The 19,533-nt window shown below is 39.9% G+C and overlaps 1 protein-coding gene across 1 annotated transcript in view; it reads left to right on the forward strand.

The window, feature by feature from the left end:
* Positions 1 to 2,316: 2,316 nt before the first annotated feature.
* LOC308350716 (fatty acid desaturase 2-like protein FADS2B) overlaps positions 2,317 to 19,533 on the forward strand; it is a gene marked incomplete at its 5' end in the record, with an annotated part of 40,015 nt that continues 22,798 nt past the window's right edge. The window contains 4 exons of the mRNA XM_080816224.1: positions 2,317 to 2,628; positions 11,034 to 11,144; positions 12,618 to 12,815; positions 14,252 to 14,353. Of these exons, the coding sequence (XP_080672350.1) occupies positions 2,317 to 2,628; positions 11,034 to 11,144; positions 12,618 to 12,815; positions 14,252 to 14,353 (723 nt within the window). The remainder of the gene's footprint in view (positions 2,629 to 11,033; positions 11,145 to 12,617; positions 12,816 to 14,251; positions 14,354 to 19,533) is intronic.

Raw genomic sequence — 19,533 nt, forward strand, 5'->3', positions numbered from 1 at the left:
AATTACAGAAGTCCTGCTATGTGCCAAGTGTTTCCAACACAACACCATTTGGGGGGATGGGAAAATCCTTAATCATCCCCCCCAACACACACCCATACTTCCCATCAGTGTGTTTACATTCTATATACAGCAAAATGACATTATCTCAAGCTTATATAAAAGGCCAGCCTACTTCCCTAGGCAAGCCATTTACCAGCCCCCTGACCAATTTCCAAACAGATTGTTGCCCTCAAACTTCAATTACACTGAAATTCTGCAGGTTGCCTGAAGGTATGTGTAGAGCGTACAAATACCCAGTATATATATATGTTGGATTCATGAAACTTCCATACAAAAGTCATGGAAACCGTTGAGGGTTTCTGTAAATACCATAGTGTTTATGTTAATTCATTGTAATACTGAGAATAGTGCTTCTTTCATTTTACAGATGGGAAAACTAAAGCCCAGAAAAGTAAGTGATTTGCATAATGCTCTACCGCTAAGAAATGGTAAACAGAAATATGATCCCAGATTCATCTAGCTCCAAAATTCATGCTTTACGTATTTTTTCTGGATCCTTATTTTTTAAAAATCTGCTTTTTCTAAATTATAAAAGTAACATGTATTCATTGATAGAAATCTGGGAAATGCTACTAAAAATAAAGATTTAAAAAATGTTTCAATAACACTATAATCCAAACTAACGGCAACATTTTAACATTTTCCCTTCCAACCATATACTATTCAGTAAATAGAATTTCATCAACTGATTATTTTCATTATATTGTATACATAAGCCCATGAATTTAAAAATTCTATAAAAACTACTTTTTAAAATATCTATATAATATTCAAAATATACATAGTTCATTTGCCTTCTTTTTATTCCTGGACATTTAGGCCATCCCTGATTCTTAGCAATTATAAACAGTACTAGAATAAGCTCTTAGCATATAAATCTTGGGCTGAATTATTGATGATTTACTTAGGACTGATTCCCAAATATAAGAATGGATGTTTTCTGTTATTTCATGCTGCTTCTTTTCTTGAAATTAAGACCCTTCCCCACCACCACCACTATATTATCCCAGAAGCTCTCCTTCTGCCTCATTTCTAAACCACATTAGTTAAGTTACTATCATATATGTCTAGACCCTAGGTTTGAAGAACGAAAGGTGAAAAGTTGGAGATCTGGAAATTCTGAATTCTACAGCAATTTACTTATCAATGAAGTGATTCCGGCATGTTACCTGAGGTCTTCGGTTCATGTTTTCTCACCTGGAAAATGCAACACTAAGAGTACCTCCCTCAAAAGACTAATGTGAGGATTAAATCAAATATAACATGTGATGAAGGCTTTGTAAACCATCGTGTCTTCTGGCAAACATCAGTTGCTGTTCCCTTTAATAGTACGACAGATTTAGACAGCCTTCAACGATAAAAGAGAAAAACTAGTTTTCTGCTCATTGGCTTTTTTGGTAAATCTAAATCATTCTTTTAAAAATGTTGTTTTTAGAAAAGTTTGCAAAACTCAGGGAGAAATAACAGCTGTCACAAAGAACACTTCCCGGGGCACCTGGGTGGCTCGGTGGGTTAAAGCCTCTGATTTCGGCTCAGGTCATGATCCCAGGGTCCTGGGATCGAGCCCCACATTGGGCTCTCTGCTCAGCAGGGAGCCTGCTCCCTCCTCTCTCTGCCTGCTTCTCTGCCTACTTGTGATCTTGGTCTGTCAAATGAATAAATAAAAAATCTTTAAAAAAAAACAAAAACAAAAAAAAACAAAGAACACTTCCCAAGTCTACCAAGCATTCATGCCATCCTGGAGATTTTGAAAGGTTTTGCTTTTCCCATGGGGAATTAACAAACCTAATGCCTCCAACCACAAGCATGCCAGAGACCTAGTGAACCTAACCCCATGGGGTAACAGTGTAGCCCAGTAACCTGAGGACAGCTCACTAGCCTGAGGCTTGTCCCTCCAACCTGGGGCGGGCCACAACTTTGAGACTGATTGGCTCAAGTTCCTTCCTAAGGGGTATTTAATGCTGAAGAAGGATGTTTCTAAAACACCCGCCAGCAGAGAAAGGAGAAGTGAGGAGAGACAGTTGGTCTCACCCCCCAGCCTCTATCAGTGCAGAAAAGATTCAGGACAGACAGAGACGTGAGAAGCTGGGGACGTACACACTGTCAGGTTTGTGAAGAGGTAACTAGGCTAAAAAGAAGTGTTCCGGGCAGACATCACATTGTAGTGGAATAAGAAAGAAGGAAAAGGGTCATTTTATGATCCATTCAGAGGCAAGGATTAGAATTTCAGGAGTCGACCCCTGAGATTTCAGGACAATGACGCTTGAAGACAAGCAAGCAGGTAATGGGAGAAAGAGTCAGCAGTATCTAGATGAGGAGCAACAAGCAAATGCGAAACCAGTAACAACTGGGAGAGGTGAGGATTCTGTAAAGCAGGAGGCAGATGAGAAATGTGACATACCCAGAAAAGTCTTCAAGGTATATAGCTGGCAGGAGATCCGGAGACACAATCATGAGGCTGATCAGTGGCTGGTGATCAATCGCAAGGTCTACGATGTTACTGAATGGGCCAAGAGGCACCCAGGTGGGCACAAGGTCCTCAACCACTACGCTGGTGAAGATGCCACGGTAAGGAACTCAGAGCTCTGTCCTCTCTCTTCCAGCTACTGGGTGACGGAGACTTGGCTCTCTTCCCCAAAGTGTGTGTGTGTGTGGGTGGGTGTGTGCGTGTGTGTGCTCAAACTCCACAATTGCCTATCTCCTCCCAAACCAATTTTACAGGATTCCTATCCGGCAAGAACCTGAAAGCAAATTAAGCCTCAAGTTTAACTCTTACTTGGGGATGAGCTCAGATGTTGACAGTGGATACTGTTTGTATATTCTGGATTTTGTTCTGCTCTTGGTGTTTTGTTTGGATTTGAATTAAAGTCACTGCCTATTTTGCTTTGTTTTTTGAGAATAGTTGACACAGTGTTAAAATTAGTTTCAGGTGTACAGCGTACTGGTTCAACAGCGCTATATATTATGCTATGTTCACCAGAAGTGTGGCTACCATCTGTCATTGTCTTTTAAGAAGAAAGTAACAAATGGATGAGTAAAATCGAGGGGAAAGAATGTCTGTGCCTAAGGAGAAATTTCTCAGACTCTTATAAATGAAGTGTGTAAAAGACAGATAGTGATTCATCTGATAGGTATAAAATGTTAATAACAATAATGCAAACCTACAATTAAGGACGGTGATTTTCTAGTCCAAATCACAGAATCAGCTCAGACAATCTGTTGCCAAAGATGTGGGCTTTCCGCCACCTTAGAAATCACTGATAAAATCACTCAGCTTGAGACAGCTGGGCTGATAAATATGTAACTTCCTGATGATGTTTATCTCCCAGAAATTAGGAAAAGACTATGATTATGCATTCAATTCTAGCCAACAAGGAGGAACTGAGTAATAAAAAAAGAAAAAAGAAACCATCAGAACTTCAGGGGAAAAAACTCATGCCATCTAAGGATTCATATCTTAAGAATGAAAATCCTGAGCATGGTCAACCATGTACCTTAGACATAAGGTAAATAAATCCAAAAATATTCAGAGAAAAGATTCTTGCAAAGGAAGTTGGCTTGAGAAGAATGGGAGGTTCTGAAAGAATTCTGACAAATGTAATATTCCATAGCTACTCTGAATTCAGGGAGCCTGAACTTTGGAAGTGATTGTGTGAACATGGGAAAGTTATTGAAATTGTCTCAGCCTCTACTTCATGATTTGCGAAACGGGAATGACCTTACCCGTCTGACGGGTTTATGGTAAATGGGACTAATGTTTATAAAGTGCTTAGCACAATGCCAGACACTTAATAAAGTTTCATTAAATTGTACCTATTATTATTTATCTCACTGGCATCCCTAGCCTCACAGGTGTAATTTTATTTCCTGTTTAGCACCAGTTTAGAAATTCTGGTTGTATTTGGTGTCACGTGATTGAGGAAAGATGAAACCCATGGTGGGGAAGCATCGTGCTCCCTAGTGAAGGAGAGCAGAATGTATATAGGACCTGCAGTCAGATGCTTACTCTACAACTTAAGAGGTGTTTACAGGTTGTACCCTGAAAGGCAACTGTGGACCAAAGCAAGTATGGTCTCTCTGTGTGCTGGCCCTGGACCCAAAGGTGCCCAGAGGGGACACCTTTCTTTTATTTACATGGAAACTCTTCTCCAAGCTTCCATCCTCCTCACAAAAGGTGACTAAGGATAGCCTTTCCCATAGGATGATTAATTCATTCATTCATGTAGCCAGCCATTCTAAAACCTTTGTTAAGGGTCCAGCCTAAGGAGTATGAATACAGGCTTAGGAACGAAAAAGGCCTGGCTTGTATCTGAGTTCTACCACTTACTGAGAATGCCTTGAGGGGAGATGGCAGAAGCTCTTGGACCCTCAGCTCCTTTATCTAGAAAGTGGAGATTATAATACCTTCATCTTAGCCTTGTGAAAGTCAACAGTGCCTGTGGTGTTTGGCACAGATTAAACTTTTTTATTTTTTTATTACTTTATTCTGATATGGGTTGTAATCTTCTCCAAAGAACAAACAAGAAGACAAATGAGTCCATAAAACAAAATGGGTACATCAGCTCCTATTACGGCATATACAAGTTATCTTACTGTTTTTGAACTATGTGATCTAAAACTAAAGACACGATGGGACACCTGGGTGGTACAGTTGGTTGAGTGTCCGACTTTCGGTTTTGGCTCAGGTTGTAATCTCAGGATCATGGAATCCAGCCCCGTGTCGGACTCCATACTCAGCAAGGAGTCAGCTTAGGACTCTCTCTTCCTCTCCCTCTGCCCTCCCCTACCCACCAAAATGGATAAACAAATCTTTTTTTAAAATAATAATGACACGATGCTAATAATTACACTCTAGGCCTAGTCTTCTTACCTGAGAAGAGCTTACAGGAAAAGTCCAAGTAGGATTGATTATATAATTAAGAATATATCTATATGATGGGCTGTTTTTGCAATTATTGAAATGAGATTTACAAAGCTATTGGAGGGCATGACATGAAACACTACTTGGTCACAAATTTTATGTAAGGCAACAGTAGGAAAAGAACAAATGCAATATTGTGATGCATGCACATCAGCAGCATGTCCAGAACAAACAAAGCAAGTTAAGTATCCTCCTTAACTCTGGACAGCCACACTCTTTTTTTTTTTAAGATTTTATTTATTTATTTGACAGAGAGAGATCACAAGGAGGCAGAGAGGCAGGCAGGGAGAGAGGAGGAAGCAGGATCCCCGCTGAGCAGAGAGCCCAATGCGGAGCTCGATGCCAGGACCTTGGGATCATGACCTGAGCCGGAGACAGAGGCTTAACCCACTGAGCCACCCAGGTGCCCCTGGACAGCCACACTCTTAAGAAGGGTGCTGAGAAACTCGAGCACTTTCTTGTGTGGGTCAAAGGTCAATTTGACAGACAAGGGATGAGAAAAACTTAGAGGAAATATAGAAAAGTCCATTTCATCTATTTAGAGGACTACCATGTGGAAGACAGGAGTATTGTGTGCAACTCCAAAAGGGTGGTATGGAGCCAAGGGAGGTGAGGCTAGGGTAGGAGGTGGAGAGGATATGCACAGAGGTGGAGTGAAAATAGGATTCACATCAGGACTAAATACCCAGCCAGAATGGGCATCCCAGCTTAGCCATTTCCTCTGCTTAGCACAATACTGGCACATAGTATATGCTCAATTAACATCAGTGACTATCATGGCATGAGGAGGAGAGGTTGGAGAGGAAAGGTAGAGAAAGAGAAAAGAGAAAGGGGAGGAAAGGAAGGGGTCTTAGAGTGCTGAGCCATGTCTTGCTTTTCTTCCTCTTCTTCCATTACACATAGTGACCGCTGCCCTAGCACGGCATCCCTCCCCACCCCCAGCCACCACAAAAGCAGCCAGGATTTCTAAGCTGTTGACGAAAAGAAAGGAATAATCAGTAATCATAGTTGCATCTTCTCTGGGAGGGGAGCAATCTTGAGAAAGAACAAATCTAGAGGCATCACACTCCCTGATTTCAATACATACCACAAAGCCATAATAATAAAAACTGTGTGGTATTGGCATAAAAAACAGACACATAGATCAATGAAACAAAATAGAGAACCCAGAAATAAACTCACACACACATGGACAATTAATTTATGACAAATGATCCAAGAATATGGGAAAGGACAGTCTCTTCAGTAAAATGGTGTTAGAATAACTGGACAGCTACATGCAAATGAAGGAAACTGAACCACTCTCTTGCACCATACCCTAGAGTTAAAAATAGATTAGAGACTTGAGCACAAGACCTGAATCACCAAGGAAATGCAAATCAAAACCACAGTGAGGGGTCACCGCACACTTGTTAGAATGGTTATTTTCAAAAGACAAGAAATAACAAGTGTTGATGAAGATGTGAAGAAAAAGGAACTCTCGTACTCTATTGATAGGAAAGTCATTTGTGCAGCTGCTATAGAAAACAGCATGTAAGCTCCTCAAAAAATTAAAAATGGAACTACCCCATGATCCAGCAGTTCCATTTGTGGGTATTTGTCTGAAGAAAACAAAAACACTAACTCAAAAAGGTATTTGCTCCCCCAGGCTCGTAACAGTATTATATTCAATAGCCAGGACATAGGAACAACTTAGGTGCCCACCAACAGATGAATGGATAAAGATAACATGATAGATAGATAGATAGATGATAGATTAGTCAGCCTTTAAAAAAGAATGAAATCTTTCCATTTGCAACATCATGGATGGACCCAGAAGACATTATACTAAGTGAAATACATCAGACAGAGAAAGACACATACCATATGATCTCACTTATCTGTGGAATCTAAAAAAGAAAACAAAAAGTCAAGCTCATAGATACAGAAAGCAGACTGGTGGTTAGCAGAGGCAGGAAGTATGAGATGGGACAAAAGGGTGAAAGGGTTCAAAAGTACAAACTTCCAGTTACAATAAATAAATCATGGGCTGTAATGTACAGCATGTTGACTATAGTTAATGATACTGTATTGTATATTTGAAAATTGTTGAGATTAAATCTTTAAAGTTATCATCACAATCACAATCACAAGAAAAAAAAATCAATCGGGGGAACTATGTAAGGTGACAGATGTTAACTAGACTTATTGTGGTGATCATTTTGCAATGCAAACAAATATCAAATCATTCTATTGTATACCTATAACTAATATAATGATGCTTATCAAGTATACTTCAATTAAAAAAAATGAAGACCATTAAAGAAGGAACAAAATAACAGTTTCATTACACTATAATTTGAAAAGCTATTGGAGTTATGGGAGCCCAGGGGAGATCATAAAAAACTTTCCTGAGTGAGTTAGGAGAGGCACTATAATCTGAATCTAGAAGGGTAGGGAGGAGTTTTTAGAGAAAGAAAATGGAGGAAGGCAGTCAAGGCAAAGGAACCAACATGAAAAGCTTCTGAACAACAGAGAGGCATGGAGTGTTTATTGAATGGGGAAAGATCTGGTGGACAAGATGGTTCATGAAGGGTAATGGTGAATGTTAAGCCTGAAGAGGTAAATTGAAGCCACAGGCAAAATGATTTAGGGGATTAAAACCTAATGTATAAAGTTGGGAAATGAGATTGTATTTGAAATGGAAACAGGGTTTAAAAAAAAATGAAAGAAAGAAAAGAAAAAAAATTGAAAAGAAATTAAAAAAAAAACTCTAATGTGTAAAGACATCATTACCATCTGCTCAGCAGATAGATACTGGTTTTTGGCATCATCCCAAAACAATCTGCCATCATTTCTTTCTTGAAAGGCCTTTCAGAAAAAGAATTGTGCATGTTAAGGCTGGAATAAACCTTTACAGCTTCATGGCTTTAAAGTCACGAAGCCTTTAGTTCAAATCCCAGCTCTACTATTTACCAATTTATTGTGGCATTGCGGACAAGATGTTTCTCCCCTCTGAGATTTGGTGTCTTTATCTTTATATAAGGCGAGAGGGAGCCTCGTAGAACTAAGGTGTTGATTATGAGTTGGCCCATAGGGTACCCCGTACATAGGATACATTCAACAGTTGTTGGCACTATCTCCTCTCCCCTTCTTTTTAATCCCCTCTTCCTCAGCAGGATTATATTATTACCCCTATATCCTTTAGCAGGATTATACTTGCCAATAGTGTTAATAATATAGACTCCTTTTACAGGTCTTTCAAAAGAGGATTTCACAACTTACACAATATCCAGCCTTTATTAGGAAAGTCTTTTAAATTGAATAATCTAAGACTACCTGAACTCCTGGGTTTTACTGCTCATCATTACAGTGAAAAGACTTCCACAAAGCAAGACAATGCCTATTATTCTGGAAAAGTCTGTAGGTTTTCAGGATCTCTTATCATAATACTACCTGAAAATCTTGCTGGAAGTCAGAAAAAAACAAAAAAATGAACAAACAAAAAAACCCCAATGAACCCAGAAGAATGGTATTGTCAGCACATTGTTCAAGGACTCTGCATGACTGCTCAAAGTAACTTGAAATCTCAACAGCTTACCTTTCTTCTGCACTCTTAGCTTGATCCCTCAGAATGCTTTCCATCCTAATGTGCTCTTACACAACAAGTAGAATAGGATTTTTCACTATGGACAATCCTAAAATACTTTAATCACCTTCTTAATCATTGAATGGCTCTCTTTCTGGTTTGGGGAACTAAGTTTTAGACTTGTAGAATATAACAGCTAAGAAACACATTTGAAATCATACAGTGTAGACTTTCCCAAGGGGGTCAGAGGAAGTATGCAGAAGCAGAATGGACAGTTGAGCCTAGACTGGTTCTAGCAAATACAAAGCCCTTTTTACATCATTGAATCTAGAGACCCTTAGGTGATGGAAGTCTAAAGAGTTGATATTATACCCCTCTAGTTAATGTTATTCATTATATAAACACCTTCTAAGTAGGCTTGTATGTAGTTCATAGATGTATCTAAAGTTGCTTTACACTTTGAAGATGGAGGATTCATTATATTCACTAAAATAAGTGAGAGCTCATACTACATTAGGCATTGGAATATATGAAGAAAATCTACGTATTGCTGTATTGAAGAGAAGGTGCGTAGTAAGTTCTTAGAACCAGAAGTATACATACAAGAAAGATGGCTGAGGGGCACCTGGGTGGCTCAGTGGGTTAAGCCTCTGCCTTCGGCTCAGGTCATGATCTCAGGGTCCTGGGATCGAGCCCCGCATCGCATCGGGCTCTCTGCTCAGTGGGGAGCCTGCTTCCTCCTCTCTCTCTCTGCCTGCCTCTTTGCCTACTTGTGATCTCTGTCAAATAAATAAATAAAAATCTTAAAAAAAAAAAGATGGCTGATATGTATTGAGGATTTACTATATGCCAACTGGATTCAAGTTGATTCACTTAATCCCTACAATAACTTTATGAATTGGTTAGCTGTTATCATCACCCTTATGTTAGAGAAAATTGAAGTACAAACAGGTAACAGGACTTGTCCACAATTACACAGATAGTAAATAGAAACCAGAATTTAGAGGTAGGAATGCCACTCCAGGGTCCACTTTCTTGGTGAATGCTTTGGAACACCAACCAGTGCTTCAGAGTCATATGTAAGACTTCCATGCATTCAAGTTACAATCTTGGTTATATTTCACCATTTTTAATCACTCCTGTCCCCAAAGCCACACTAGCAGAAAGTCTAGCATCTACCTCTTGGAAAATTCTCCTTCCCCAAAAACTGATTAAATCCCTGGGGTGGAAGAGAACATTTCTTACTTCCAAATATAAGCAGGACATAGGAACCACCACTGTTTCTCATAGCCTCTACGAAGTGCTACTTAACATGGAGCTGAGGTGGGGGGAAAAAAAAATGCAGTTGGTCACCTCTCTTCTATGCCTGGCTGTCACAATGCTTTGCAGAGATTGTCTTAGAATTTTTTAGAAAAAGTGACGAGACCCCTTCAGTGTCAAACTGTGCCAAGAGTGTACTACTTTAGACGCACACAGACCTCAGAGCTGCACTCCCATGCTCTCTTGTGCTCTTGTCCTACAGTACCATTGCCAACTTTAACCCATCCTTGTTTAGAAATAATGTAATTCAAAGGTTTCAGTCTTCTTGGCTTTGGCCAAGAACCAAGAGGGAGATTTGATGGGAGATGGGATTTTTGTTTGTTTTGTGGTTTTGGGGTTTTTTATTAATTTATTTTCAGCGGAACAGAATTCATTGTTTATGCACCACACCCAGTGCTCCATGCAGTATGTGCCCTCCATAGTACCCACCACCAGGCTCCCCCAACCTCCCAACCCCCGCCCCTTCAAAACCCTCAGATTGTTTTTCAGAGTCTATAGTCTCTCATGGTTCATCTCCCCTTCCAATTTCCCTCAACTCCCTTCTCCTCTCCATCTTTTATGTGTGCTCCAGATAGTGTGAGCAAATTCCACCAAGCCTGACATTGGGCTTTAAAGAGTCACCATGGGGTGCGCCTGGGTGGCTCAGTGGGTTAAAGCCTCTGCCTTCAGCTCAGGTCATGATCCCAGGGTCCTGGGATCAAGCCCCTCGTCAGGCCCTCTGCTCAGTGGGGAGCAGGCTTCCCTTCCTCTCTCTCTCTCTGCCTGCCTCTCTGCCTACTTGTGATCTCTGTCTGTCAAATAAATAAATAAAATCTTAAAAAAAAAAAAAAAAGAGTCACCATGGCTCATTAACTCAAGCTGACTACTTCTGGTGCTCAATAAAATAGTGATCTCTTTCAATGCTCAGGAATGTCCTGGATGTATTGGGCTTGGCTAGTGAAGCAGTGTGCTAAGTAGGTGGGTCTCAAGCAATAGGCTTTCATAGAGGATTTCCAAGAGTAATTCTGATTTTTCAACTTGAAACATCCACCTGGAGATAGAAGAAATCCTCCATAACAGAGTCTACTGATTCCCAAGATGGGTGCAGGATGAGGTAAAGAAGGGGACTATTCTGCAGGTAAGTGTGTATCTCTTAGACATCCAACAGTTCTCTCTGACTTACAGGAAGTCTTCAGAGCCATGCACCCGAAACTTGACATTGTGAAAAAATACCTTAAGCCACTGCTTATCGGAGAGCTTGCCCCAGAAGAGCCCAGCCAGGAGAGAAACAAAAATGTGAGTGAGGTCTTGGGACCCAGGAGCATGTGGACGGGTGGAGATAAGAGCCAGTTGACTTTTTCCTGATATATCCAAGAACTGATCATTTTCTGTGAGACACCACTCATTATGCCTGGGTGAACCTGCTGTACCATGAATGAGTAGATTCTGCATATTTCAAAACAATGTTATCCTCCTTGGACCCTCAAACTCTTAAACCTCTGTGTGAGAAAAGAATGAAATTTTTGGTCCTGCACCAAACAATAATTCCACGTCTCTAAGTACCTGCTTTGTGCCAGGCAATGTACACATACAATTTTTTTCAGTGGTTGCTTATAGCTGTTTGATGTCTGTATCTATGTTTCCTGCTAAAGTAAATTCCATGAGAGCAGGAAATATGTGTGTTTTGCTTATCCCTCTGTCCTCAAGCACCCACCTGCCCAGGATCAGACATGTAGTAGAGACTTCTAAATTGCTATTGAATGAAAGATATGGATACATCCTAACAGCAGCCCCTTTTAAATTTGGTGAAATTATAGTCCAGGGAGAATAAATTACTTTCTGGAAGTCCCACAGTTGGTGGGTCAAAGAACTGGGACTCCAAGTCTCTTCTTTCTGGTCCCAGCCCTTAGGTATTCCCAAAGGAAGGTGCCACTCTTTGTTTCTCTAATACTTTGGCTACCTGAATACTGTCTTCCAAAGGACAGGGTCTCTGTAAGATTAAACATTCCTTTGGATGATTTTACATAAAGCTTACAGAGATTTTAACTAACATCGAGCATTTATTTTTCTTTTTTTTTCTTTTTAGGCAAGTTGTTTTGTTAAAACCTGTTTACATTCAGTTTAATTGTTAAGAAATAATTTTTACTGAGTGCTGATCCATACATCACTGTGAGGAAGATAGAATAAGGATTATGTTTCTGCTTTAAGAAATGAGGACACAAACTTGCCAAGAAGCAGTAGAATCTGAGGACACATAACAGGTTTGGGGCAGACCTCAGAGGAACACTTACACTTACCCCTCAGGTCCACGTGCATCCCATACAGCTATGTGTCAGGATGCACAGCCCTTAAAAATCTTAAAGGAAAATAAATAAATAGATAAATAAATGGTAACTGTTAGACACAATAGCCTCACCCACCCCCCAAAACAAACCCAATTCTGAGTTCCAAAACAGTTTGAGGACAGTTTACAAATCACCATTCATCTTTCTCTTCTCCAGGAAAAAAAAAAGATATATATATATAGATATATATATATATATATATATAATTTTTATAATATACATATATATGTAATCATAACCTTTTAAAAGGTTTTGTTTGCTCATGGCTTTATGTTTTTAATTTTGTCCAATTAAACATATTAATATCAATAAATTTCTATACATTAAAATTAAGGTATTAATAAGCTTATAAAATAGATTATTCATTGTGTTCACTTGTGTTCCCTAAGAGAACTAATTCCTTCCATGAATATTTATTTCTCAGGCCCAATTGGTGGAAGATTTCCAAGAACTGAGAAGAACATTGGAGGCCATGAACATGTTCAAGGCCAACTGGGTGTTCTTCTTCCTTCAGTTGGCCCAGATCTTGATTTCAGAGACCCTGGCTTGGCTAATGGTGTGGTATTTTGGCAATGGCTGGCTTGTGACGATATTCATTTCCTTCCTTCTCTTATTTTCCCAGGTAAGCAGGTAGCCCAAGCTCAGGTGGTGGCTTAGAGGGAAGGTTCAGAAGGTTTCCTTCTCTCTCTAGACTGGCATCAGCTGTTGCCTGATGCTTCCTGGCAAGCTACTTGTCAACATCTGACACAACTTGCCAGACCCCAGTTCTTTTTTCTGTAAAAGTGGAATAATAATTGCTTATGGAAATATTCTGGACTAAACAAGTTAACGTATAAAATGCCTAGCAGTGATGGTGACTAGCACATAGGAAATATTTAATTTATGACACATGCTACTTTTCACCCAATTCTCTACATACCAGTTCAGTAACTGGAGTCTTTTCTCAGCCATATAACACTCACCTTTATCTTGTGTTGGTCTTCCAATCAACAAATAGAGAGATAGAGGCAAACCAAGAAACAGAATCTCAACTATAGAGAACACACTGATAGTTTACAGAGGGGAGGGGTTTGGGGGTGGGTAAAATAGGTCATGAGGACGAAGGAGGGCACTTGTGATGAGCACTATGGAGGTTGTATGCAAGTGTTGAGTCACTGTATTATACACCTGAAACTAATATTATATTGTGTGTTAACTAACTGGAATTTAAATTTTTAAAGAAGAACATATGGATTCCACCATCATTATAATCAACAACTGGCACATAGCAGAACATTTGATAAATCTTTGTTGAATGAAGTATGAATCTCTGAACATGGCCTTCTGTGAGCACAACACTGTGTTGTGGACGTGAAAAGAAATGCACCCAGTTCTTGCCTTTGGGAAAAGAGTCTTCAAGTGCAGGAGGTTGATGCTCAAATTGCTAAATATACTACATAACAGAATGACATTAATGCTAAGGAGAGGAACAAGCATGTGCTGTTAAAGCAGAAAAAGGCATTTAATTCTCATTGGAATATCTGGGAAAGTTTTCCATGTTAACTCCAGAAGTTTATGCTAATTTTTTCTTGAAAAGTCAACTTGCTTTTAAGAAAGGAAATAAACATTTCTTGGTGCTTAGCATAAGCCAGGCACTCTACTGGTATTTAAGATACCCAGTGGTCCATGAGTAAGGTATTATTATCCCTACTTATCAGAAGAAGAGCTAAGGTTCAGAGCTACTGAGTATCTTGCCAAGATCCATGCAAATCTTACATGGTGAAGAACAGTTAAGAACCCAAATCTGCATGACTCCAAAGGCCATACTCTTTCTATTTCTCACTGGAAGATTTTGACAGTGGCAAGGAAAATGTTCTAGGCTGTAAGAACCCCATGAACAAAGGCACACAATTGGGAAGGAATCCAACATGTGGGAAATAGAAAGTGAACATATCTTGGGGTCAGATGAGATCCCCCACCATTCCTCTCTAGAGGTCTCCTGAGTCTACAAGCAGAATTATTTATTAATTTCTTCTTGACTCTCCCCCAATTTCTCTAACAACAACTTCTCTCTTCTAGACTCAGAGTTTTATTCTGCAGCATGATTCAGGACACCGTTCTGTGTTAACGAACTCCAAGTGGAACCACCTGATGCAGAAATTTCTGATGAGTCATCTCAAGGTACAGGATGTTAGGGGAATGTGATGGGATTCTCAAACATCATTTACTAATGCAGTGGTTTCCAAGTTTGTGAGCTCAGTAAAAAATGTTTGTGCACAAATAGATTTACAAATAAGTGTAAATATACTAATAATGTAGATACTATATATATGCTAATATGTATATAATATTATAGCACATATGTTAAAATCGGGATGTTAAATTTTTATGGAGATAAGTTTATTTTTATTTAGGAAGTTCCAACATCTTTTCTTACCCTAATAAACTCTTGGCCCAATCCCTGAAGCCCCATTAAGAAACCACCTCACAGGAGAAGGATTGTGCCTTTATAAATGAAGATGTGCCTTGTAAAATCATGAATGGGAGCGTTCATAGAAGGGGTCTGAACATTTACTGCAAGAAAGCTACAGGAATCCAGCAAGACTGATTAGTTTTGGGAGAATAGGGTGTGAAGAAATAAAGGAAAGGCAGCAGAATAGAAAAAAGTGGAAAAAAAGAGAATGGACCAGAAAGGTCAGATGGCACCACTCAGGAGTCAAGGACTACAAACCCCAGACTGCTAGAAAAAGCAGTGGTGATGGTGACAGTTGACCTTGTCTCCCTTCCCAATTCAAACATAAGATCCAGGAGGGCAGGCACATTGTGCTATGTGCCACTGCAATGCAGCACCTAGCAGAGTTCCTGGCACATAGTAGGCCTTCAATTTCAATAGCATTTGTTGAGTGGATGCATGGATGGATGGATGATTGGATGGTTTTGTAAACCAAGGTAGCAGTACAGGACTGCTAGGAATGGGTTTTAGCCTGGCTATGATAAGGCTCCTTGTGTGATCTTGACTGAGTCATATTCTATCTCTGGTTTTCAGTGTTCTCATCTCTAAGATTAGGACTTAAACTGAATCTGTGCTTTTCTATGACATTCTACGATTTTTTTTAAGATTTTATTTATTTATTTGACACAGAGAGAGAGATCACAAGTAGGCAGAGAAGCAGGCAGAGAGAGGAGGAAGCAGACTCCCCGCTGAGCAGAGAGCCCAATTTGGGACTCGATCCCAGGACCCTGAATCATGACCTGAGCCGAAGGCAGAGGCTTTAACCCACTGAGCCACCCAGGTGCCCCGACATTCTAGGATTTATTGACTATGTACTCTGGCCCAGAAGGGAGGAAGTGCCTCTGAGCCTTCCACTTAGCCAAATCTTGCATTTGAACCAGGTCATTTTAGGAAAAACTCATAAACACTATTCAGAGCCTATGTGTTTTGCTTTAACACGGTGGTTTTATATTGAATGGGAAGACACTTAAAATCACAGCCTTATCAATCCTTTTTCTGGTTGAGCAAACTAAGTTTAAGTAGATTAAATAGCACAGACTTGGATCTAGATTCATATTAGAATTATGTCTGTTACTCAAATTGGTTAGAATGAATAATATATTGTCATTTTATGTGCCAAGTCTTATTTAACTGGAAAATTCCTACAGGTACACTGCTCTGCCTTCTATCCACCAGTGTTGGATTGACAAAACATTTCTGTATCCATTCAGAATCTTTACCACAGAATAAAAGCAAAGATAGTTTCTTCTGTCCTTGTGAGAACTAGGTAATGGGCTCTCCAACTCTCTCTGTTTTGAGGAAGTCAGAGGAAAAGGGGGACTCATGTAGCCTGGAGATAACTGAGAGTTGACTCAGTGCCAGTATATGCAATATTTCAAGCTCCATCCTCTCTGGTGCTTTTAAAAAGTCACTGCTTTCCCATTGGTTCAAATTCTTACACTGCTCTCTCTCTGTAAATTGTGTTGCCAGAAACAATTTTGCACTAGTTGAAGTGAATATAACCTTGATGACTCATGAATGAAGTAAGTAAATGGGAAATACTCTAAAAAGCAAATCGAGTATACTTTGCATTTTTGCAGGCAAAACTAGTGAGTGAATTTTGAGAAAAATGAATATAGGCTTCACTCTGTGCAGGAGAGAAAACTATTCAGGAAAGATAGGCAGGCAGGAGGGAGATAACAAAGAAAATTATAATATAAGCAGCAACAACTTCACCTTCTATATACATTGTTGGGTCCCCAATGTTGGGTCCCTCAATAATGGGTCCATGATTAAAGGAGTGAGACTGATACAAAGCGAAGGTCAAGCAAAGCTTTATTTCATGCCAAGCATCGAGAATCAAACCGACCCGCCTGGGCCACGCCTCTTACAGAGAGCGTGACACCTCCCTGCCTCACAGACTAACTTTTATAGAGCAAAGGCCATGTGGTTGAGCTTGGCCACACACAGGTGGCCAATGAGATTGCAATACACAGAGAAAGCTGCACAGTCATGCTAGGTCACACATGGGTGGCCAATTGAACTACAATTCACCCCATAGTAAACATTTGAACTAGCCTATCACCTTGGTGAGAATTGGCACCCAAAAGGCAGGGCCCACACTCCATGGTAGCTAGGGAGACAGTATGTAAGTTTTACTGATTGGATGTCTCCACCTGACCAGACTCATCCCTGCATTCGGGCTGTTATCTCTACCTGACCTGACCCACCCTTGTATTTGGGCTTTGTTACCTGGGACTGGTTTCCTGGACTTGCTTTTAAATAAGTTCCCCTGGGGGGTCGGGGGGTGCAGTGTCAATTTAAGTTCTATTGCATAAACAACAAAATGGCTGTTCAACCGAGGTGGGACCGCTCTGGCTAAATAGGCCCTTACATACATTACAACTTTAAGTTTTAAAAAACTTGATTTCATGTCAATTTACCCTCCTCCTGGAAAAGCACAGCTACTGAGTTGGGTTTTGTTTTGGGTTTTTTTTGGGGGGGAGGGTTTTTTTTTCACTCACTGCACTAAGTAAATGTGTATGCCTGGTCTTCATAGCAATAAAAGAACCCTTGTGAAAACACACTGCTAAATATCTGCACACATTTTGGATTTTTGTGCAATGCCAAAATCTAAATGGACTCCCTGTGGTGTATCTTTCAACTCCCCTCCCCCAACACCCAGTATGCACAGTTTGAAAACTATAAGAATCAAGTATATTATAGGGACAAAGAGACAAAATATTTGATACTAAGACCTACCTTGAAAACTGGCCTATCCTGTTTCTATGACTACATCTGAAAATAATTTGGGAGGGAGGAGTCAGGCATGTTATTTCCTATAATCCTCTTCTTACTTATTTCACAGATGAAGATTTTGTCCGAGGCCCCACACATCCAGTAGCAGGGATTTGAATTCAAGCCAAAAAATGGCTTCAGGCCAAGGCTTGGATTCCTCATACTGCACGGAAAAAGGACCTCACTTGGAAATGAGAAATGACTTTTAGGGTAGTTTCTAGATGGCATTTGGTATGGGGCAGCCTATTTGCATGCAGCTAATAATCTTCACATCCCTGTGGATCAGTCTATCCCTTGGTTCCAGTAACTGTGACTTCCAGACCTAGGGGTGAGGGTAGAGCTAGCTGCTTTAAATTCCACTCACAATTATTCTGACCATTGTTCTAAGCTACAGAACCTTGAGCTGTCAAGATCTGCTCCCCAACCTATCATGAATCAAAACTTGTCTCTCCTACTACCAGTTTCCACAGATAGTCATTGACTGCAAACGTACAGTCAGCTGATGGAAAAGGCCAAAATGCTGGCTCTCAAAAGACTTAATTAACAAAGTGAATCACTGCTTATTACAGTGTCCTTGTGTGTTTATTGCTCCTATTAAGGTTGTATGTTTCATAAATGAGGGAAACCCATTTTATCATGTCTGACTTTGTATTCCAATGTTTGACTCAGTGTCTGGTGCATAGGATCTACTTCAAAATAGATAATGAGTGGGTCAATACAAATGTACAGCTGTAAGAGTGAGTGGGCAGTATGCTGTTTTGATGGAGTTTTAGAATATAAGTGAGGTTTGGTGGGGTGGGGTCCAGAGCCAATGACCAAGAAAGAATTCTTGAGACATCTTTGGTGCAAAATGGTGGTTTATTAAAGCATAGGGACAGGACCCATGGGCAGAAAGAGCTGCTGCCCTGGGACTGTGAGGAGTGGTCCATTATATACTTGTAAGTTGGGAGGGGGTCAGGGATAGCATAAGTCTGTAAGGAATTTTGGAAGCAAGGTTTCCAGGACCTTGAGGGGCTAGCTATTGTTGGGAAAAAGGTTGTTCATTACTGGTAATAAAACCTTTGTCATGAGACCCTTTAGATGTGTTTCAATGGGCCGTATGCTTGAGAATGATTGTCAAGACTATGTTGGAGTGTTTAGAGATAAAGTTTTCAAAAGAATTTTTAAAGTAGACTTCAGGAGCCTGGTAGGGGGTGGGGTCAGTCAGGCTAGGATTGCCCTTTGCCCTTAGCAAATCCTCCAGGTGGAGGTAATTGAGTCCTTAGAGGAATGTCACTCTGCCTTTTCCAAGGGCTTGTCAGTGGGTAAGGAAATTTAATAATTTTTCTTCTGCCTCTGTTTCCCACATCAGTTTGATGAGATAATGCAGAGTTCAATGGAGCCCCAGAAGAGGGAATAAAAATTGATGAGTACACATTGAGTTTGACATATCATGAGCCATAAAAAAGGAAATGTTTGGAAAGTGACTGCCCTTTCAAGTGTGAGTTCAGGGGAGAGATACGGGAATGGAGGAAGAGAGATTTTACTATAAGAATGGTAGGGGGTGTTAGAGGTGAAAAGAGAGTATCTCTCCTGATGGATTGGGTCAGGAAAAGTTTGCTAAGAGAGGGCTCTTCAACAAGGACCATGGAAAGACAATGTTAACACTTGCAGATTTTCAAACATACCCATCCCCTTCTACAGGGGATGTCAGTGTCTAGACCAGCATAGTCCAACAGAAATATAATGTAAGCCACATTAAAATGACATCAATCACTTTAAATTTTCTAATAGCCAAATTTAAAAAGGTACCTATATTACCCCATAGATATGTATTCAAAATGTTATCATTTCAATGTGTAATCAATAGAAAAATCATTAATATGGTATTTTAGACTCCTTTTTTCATCCTGAGTCTCAAAATCTAATATTATACACATACAGCAAATCTTAATTTGACCAGTCATACTTCAAGTGCTCAATAACCAGCATGTGGTTCCTGGCTACTGTATTGAACAGTGAAGATCTAAAATACATATAAGCCAGTTACTGAAGGAGGTCAAATATGCAATAAAAAACAAATGCTCTTTAT

Source organism: Martes martes (genome assembly GCF_963455335.1).
Source record: "Martes martes genome assembly, chromosome: 10".
NCBI classification, from domain to species: domain Eukaryota; kingdom Metazoa; phylum Chordata; class Mammalia; order Carnivora; family Mustelidae; genus Martes; species Martes martes.